The 6,151-nt window shown below is 52.2% G+C and overlaps 1 protein-coding gene across 1 annotated transcript; it reads right to left on the minus strand.

Moving 5' to 3' along the window:
• Positions 1-200: 200 nt before the first annotated feature.
• On the minus strand, positions 201-3,877 carry LOC113892392 (complement C1r subcomponent-like). Its single transcript, XM_027541206.1, is given in 5 exon segments — positions 201-480; positions 482-1,017; positions 1,456-1,530; positions 2,945-3,100; positions 3,274-3,877. Coding segments are annotated over 5 exon segments (1,257 nt in total). The 5' UTR covers positions 3,527-3,877; the 3' UTR covers positions 201-243.
• Between the last annotated feature and the right edge of the window lie 2,274 nt (positions 3,878-6,151).

The raw sequence follows: 6,151 nt of genomic DNA on the forward strand, positions 1-6,151 counted from the left end.
GATGGTATAAACACGGAAGAGGACAGGGATAACCAGAGATTGTGGCATCTTCTGCAATCCTTGGGGGAAATAAAGGTGCCCTCTAAGTTGTTTCAGGTGAAGAACGTGGGTGGGATTATAGAGAAGAGAAATTATTTCACATGGTGTCTTTCTGCATTAATGATTTTAATATGGATTCTTAGCAGTTATCAACAACGGGTCACTGCTCTCTGGATTCTGACCTAGGCAATCCTGAGCTCAGTCTTACACTTCCATCTCTTTCTTGATCCAGTCCACGTACTTGAGGACATTGGTGTAGAACCCGTACCCTTCACCACACCCGATGCCCCAGGTCACGATGCCCGTGGCCACCCAGCGGTCATTTTTCTTATCCCTCACTGCAAAGACCCCTCCGGCATCCCCACGGCAGACATTGTGCTTTAAGGTTGGGCTCCCAGCACAGAACATGTTTTCAGAAAACACATCATTCCTGTTTTTTTTTTTTTTTTTGCCGGAGCCAGTGCTCGCAAGTCTCTCGCCTAGCTGCTGGCAGACGGACAAACCTGAGGTCGTGAGAAATTCTCTCCTCCATGATCCCAAAGCCACTGACATAGCCTATCAGACCCGGGTCATAGAGGGTCTCGTTGTCTGGGAGGCAGATGGGCAGGAGGTTGGGGCTCAGGGTGACGCTATTTTCCAGCTCCAGGAGGGCGATGTCCCCCTCGAAACTGTGGGACTCTTCCTGGCGGTAGTCTGGGTGGATTATGACCCTATGGACCGGGTGGTTGGACAGCTTGGTGCTATCTTCCACGTTGACGTGGCCCAGGAACACGTCTAAGTTGGGGCTGCCCTGCGCCTTGTGGTCCTTGGGGTTGATGGTGTGCGTGGCCGTGAGGATCCAGCGGTCCCCCAGCAGCGCACCACCCCCGGGCCCGTGGATGTTGGTGTAGGCCTGCCAGGGGAAGTTGCCCAGCTTGGCCTTCTGGCTTCCAATGATGCGCTGCCTCTGTTTGACAGGGTGGATTGGCTCCCCGCACACTGGGGAGGAGAAGATGGGTTCAGGGAGAGAAACGTCAGTGTCCGTCTGCCCACCTCCCACCATGGCCTTTCCCTTCCCTTTGCCCCTCTTTTGGCTCAGGGCCCTTTCCTCTCCCTTCATCCTCCCCAACCCACCATCTTTGGCATATTGTCACCACCTCTCCTCGTTCTTGTTTATTCTTTCCTGGGGCTTTTCTTGCCCTTTTTATTTATTCTTGGTCTCCCATCTGCTCAGTGAAAAGTCCAGGACTGTCAGGACAGGGCCAGCTCTCTGGGTCCCTCTGCCCTTCTCCTGGGGCATCTCCTCTTCTTTTTTCAGATGCACCATGTCCGTCTTCAGCTTCAGGCTGGACTGTCTCTCTCTTGTCTATGCCACCCCTCCTCCAGGCCCTGCTTGGCTGCCAAGGCCACAGAGGACAGTGGCGGGCTTCCACTCACCTGGCAAACACCAAGGCATCTTCTGTCCTACCAGCTCGTTCTTCCAAATGCCCTGAGCCATGCAGGTGTACAGCCCTGAGGGGAGAGGGGGCTGAGCTCAGGCTGGGGGGGTGTGGGCAGGGGCCAAGAGCACCAAAGCGAGGACAGAATGGAGGAGGAACAAAGGGAAAGGTTCGAATATCTGCAGGTGGGATACTGAAAGTCTAAGGGGCACCATGTGTATGCTTTTGTTTTGATGCTAAATGGAAAAATCAGAATACTTAACTCATATTCAGTGTGATCCCTGTGTTTGAAAGTTGACACAAAAACTGGAGGGAACTTATCAGGAAGATCTCATCAATGATTGCATCTTGGTGCTGAGTTGTGGATGATAATGGGAGCTATTTTTTGTTTGTTTGTTTGGAGGGGGGAATTTGTTTGGCCGAGGAGTGCAGATCTTAGTTCCCCAACTAGGGATTGAACTTGAGTCCTCAGCAGTGAAAATGTGGAGTCCTACCTGCTGGACTGTCAGGGAATTCCCCATAGCTATGTCTTCTGATTGTGGACAATGAACCCTGCTTGATGCTCAACACTTTATCTGTGTTATGTCATTGAAGCACCACGGTGATGCTTTTCAGCTTCCCAGGCGGAGCTAGTGGAAAAGAACCCTGCCAATGCAAAACACGTAATAGACACAGGTTCAGTCCCTCGGTTGGGAAGACCCCCTGGAGGGAGAAATGGCAACCCACTCCAGTATTCTTGCCTGGAGAATTCCATGGACAGAGGAGCCTGGTGGGCTATAATCCATGGGGTTGAAAAGAGTCTGACACAACTGAGTGACTAACACTAGAGACGAGGAAACTGGGTTTAAAGTTTTTTGCACAAGGTCATATAACTTCTAAGTGCTAGAACCAAGATGCAAAGGGATGATTGTCTGACTTCAAAGCCTAGTTCTTAAATAATACCCTATAGAGCATATAAATAAGATTGTTTTTCTGTTTTGCACATTTCAAACCTACAAGGCATGTGATTTCTTTTATTTAAAAAAAGTTTTTAAGATAACCATAGATGAGTTTGAGAGTAATTTAGTAATGCAAAAAGTCACAACACAGCAACCTGAGAGGGGATGTGGGGAGAATGCTGAGGAAACCCCACTGATAAGCCTGTAGTACGGGTGCTGGAGAGGGTGCTGGCGGTGGTGATGGTCGTGACGGTGATTGTGACAGCGGTGTAATGATGGTGCTGGTGGCGGCGGCAATGCTGATGGCAGTGGTAGTGATGGTCGTGGTTTTGATGGTGATGGTGGTGATGAGAGAGCTGTTTATGAGATTCAGGTCTTTCTATCAGCTCAAGTGTCTCCATCTTCAACCTTATTAGAAGCCTCTTGGCACCCCTGAAACCAGTTCCCTGGCTAAATATCTTAATATTCCCTCCTTGGAGATTCTGTTGGAAGAAATCGCAGAAGATTCCCAACAAGAGGGAGAAGACAGCCATTTGTGTGGGTCCCTACCTCGCTCAGACTCGCTCGTGCCATCGTTGCTGTGCATCTTGTAGAAGGGCTCGTGGCAGCAGTACTGGATACGGGCCTCGTACGTGCTCACCCCCTCTCTGGTGGTGTAATTGAAGGCCCCATTGGGCAGGCTTCGGGGCTGCCCGCAGTCCTTGACTTGGAGAGAAGAGAACACAGGGCCATGTGAGAACTGAGAAGGACTGTACTGGAACTTCAGTGGGAGGGGTGGGAACCCGCAGGCCAGGCTTCCCGCTTCTTCGGATTCAAGAATCCCAAATTCTATCTTTCATTCAGTACGAGGCCAGGAGCCCAGTACAGGCACCACTCACCCACGGCTTGGTAGTGGGCCTGGAAGCCCTTGTAGAATATGTCAGTGCCATTCTCCTTGTTGGAGAAGTCTGTGTGGAAGGTCAGCAGTATCCTGTTTCCTTGGGACACGAATTCCATCCTTCCAGGGGGGTTGCCCAGGGGAGAGCTCAGCTGCCCACAGAACGTCCCTAGGGTCTTCTTATCAGTAGAGATCTGTGGAGGAGGGACCGGGGGACAAGCTGTTGAAGGGACACGTCCCACGTGGAACATCATGAAGGTCAGTGAGGGTCATCCTTCTCCTGAACCACAGAAGTGATCCCGCCTCTTTCTGGACAGCCTCCAACTGCTCTCTACCTGATGGGCTCTGGCTGTTGCAACTTCCCCAGGGGCCTTTCCTCTGTCCTCTGCATCCCTATTGGCTGACTTTGCACATTATCCCGTGCCTGGGACATCGGCCCTCCCTTTTATGCCCCCCATCTGTGACAAACCTAGGTAGCATATTAAAAAGCCGAGACATCACTCTGCCGACAAAGTAGTCAGAGATATGGTGTTTCCAGTATTCATGTATGGATGTGGGAGCTGAACCATAACGAAGGCTGAGTGCTGAAAAATTGATGCCTTCAAATTGTGATGCTGGAGAAGACTCTTGAGAATCCCCTGGACAACAGATAGATCAAACCAGTCAATCCTAAAGGAAATCAACCCTGAATATTCATTGGAAGGACTGAGGTTGAAGCTGAATCCCCAATACTTCGGCCACCTGCTGCAAAGAGCTGACTCAGTGGAAAAGACCCTGATGCTGGGAAAGACTGAGGGCAGGAGGAGAAGGGGACGACAGATGAATGATGGTTGAATAGCATCACCAACTCAGTGGACATGAGTTTGAGCAAACTCTGGGAGACAGTGAAGGACAGGGGAGCCTGGTGTGCCGCAGTCCATGGGTTTGCAAAGAGTCAGATACGACTTAGTGACTGAACGACAACATGTGTCAGACCGTTCTTCACCCCCTACCTCCTCCTGTGTCTGCCTCCCACTGGAATCCTGGTTACCTCTTCCCGGTTTCTATCATTCCTTCATCCCTAGAGCCTTGATGGTATGCTTAACCCTCTGTCCTGTCCTTCCACCTTGTTTTGGTCAACCCATTCCTGTTCAGGCATGACTCCTGATATTCAGCTGAATGTGAGCATCTGGGAACTGCCAGCTTAGAAGGCATCACTGAGCTCTCCTTACCTCTTCCTTCACAGATTCCTTAACTCCTGCAAAGCAGAAGACGTCTCTCCTCCTATCTCATCCCCACTTTGCTTACTACCAGCACTTCGGACATCTCAAGTCCTCTGGGCTGGGAAGATATGGCATTTTCATGGTATTCTTTTTATACCCTCCAGGGGATCTCCTGGAAATAGTATTTATGGGTTGTGTGTAGGCTCTATCTGAATCCCGAATCAAGAGCCTCATTTTTTATTTTTATTTTTTTATTTTTAGGCTGTGCTGTGCAGCATGTGGAATCCTAGTTCCCCACCTAAGTTCCCCAGGAATCAAACCTGGGCCCCCTGCCTTGGGAGCACAGAGTCTTAGCCACTGGACCACTGGGGAAGTCTCCAGGAATCTCATTTTTATTGGATGTAGAAAGAGGGACTGGGATGGGGCCCTTGGTCATGACAGAGGAGAGGGGACTGAGCCCACTGTCCTGGCTAGATACCACCCTTGAGCCACCACCACACACATGCCGCTTCCCCACGTCCCTGTGTTCCTGGTGAGGAGGCAGCCATGGTGACACTCTCCATGGCAACAGGGAAACCGAGGCATGGAACTTTCCAAAATCCTCGGGGCAAGTAAGCAGACAGGGAAGGTTTTTCTGATTCCTGTGGACAGTGCATTCCCCAAGAGCAGGGCCTGTCCCCTCCCTCTCTGTTTCTCCCCTCTGTGCTCCACGAGGGTCTCTCAGAGCAGTGGCCTCCCATCCTCGACACCCCTGGACTTCCAGAACCCCACCTGGCCATCAGCTTTCACCGGCTTGGGGCTGTGTCCCCAGGCAGGGTGTCCTAGCCAGGCCGGTCAGAAGCCGGGTCCCCCGATTCCAGAGACACTCAGTTCTCCCTCTGCCCACCCCCCAATCTTCCCCCTACCTTGACATAGTCATAGAAACAACCTTGCGAAGGCTCCAGGTCAAACTGCCAGAACTGAGTTTCACCCTGTACCCCGTGGGTACTGTGACCACAGTGGTCCTCTCAATGCTTGGGGAACAGAGGGGATGTCACCTGCCCATAGAGCCTCTGAGGGATGGGGATGGCGCCTCCCACTCCGTAGAACAGGACTGGTGGCAGAAGGTATAAGAGCCACCTGCCAAAAGGAAAAAGGTGTCTGTAGGGCGGGAGGGGTGCAGACACTTGCTGTCTGGTAGGGGACAGGATTGCTGTACCGCCAGGCATTTTCCTCTCGGTCCATTCTAGATCTCAGGGAGATGTCCTAGGTTGGGTGGGGAGGGTGCAGGGGGGAGGCTGGTCTCTGCAGCTGCTGCATTGGGTGCTCCTCCCCGGGGCAGTGTCCAGTCCAGAGGTCATCACACTCCCCCCACTTCTCTCCCCAGCCTCCTCCCTGCCCTGTTGCATCACTCTGCTCCCCTTCCAGGAATCTCGTGGCTTGGGACCAGTTAACTGAGGGTGAGGGTTTCCAGTCATGGTCTCTGAAATGGCTCCCACATATTCAGCAAGGCCTCTGGGAGAGACCACCTATGGAAGAGGGCCTCAGGCATGGAGGCTGACCCTCCAGGCTGAGGGACTCCCCACCTCGCTGCTCCCTATGAGCTGGAGGAGGAAGGCAGTGTGGCCTCACCTCCTGAGTCTGAGTCTCCTTTCTCCTGAGGAGGAGGGATTGGCATGTGTTTGAGTGTGTTCCTGT

The sequence above is a fragment of the Bos indicus x Bos taurus genome, chromosome 5, assembly GCF_003369695.1.
Source record: "Bos indicus x Bos taurus breed Angus x Brahman F1 hybrid chromosome 5, Bos_hybrid_MaternalHap_v2.0, whole genome shotgun sequence".
In the NCBI taxonomy this organism is placed as follows: domain Eukaryota; kingdom Metazoa; phylum Chordata; class Mammalia; order Artiodactyla; family Bovidae; genus Bos; species Bos indicus x Bos taurus.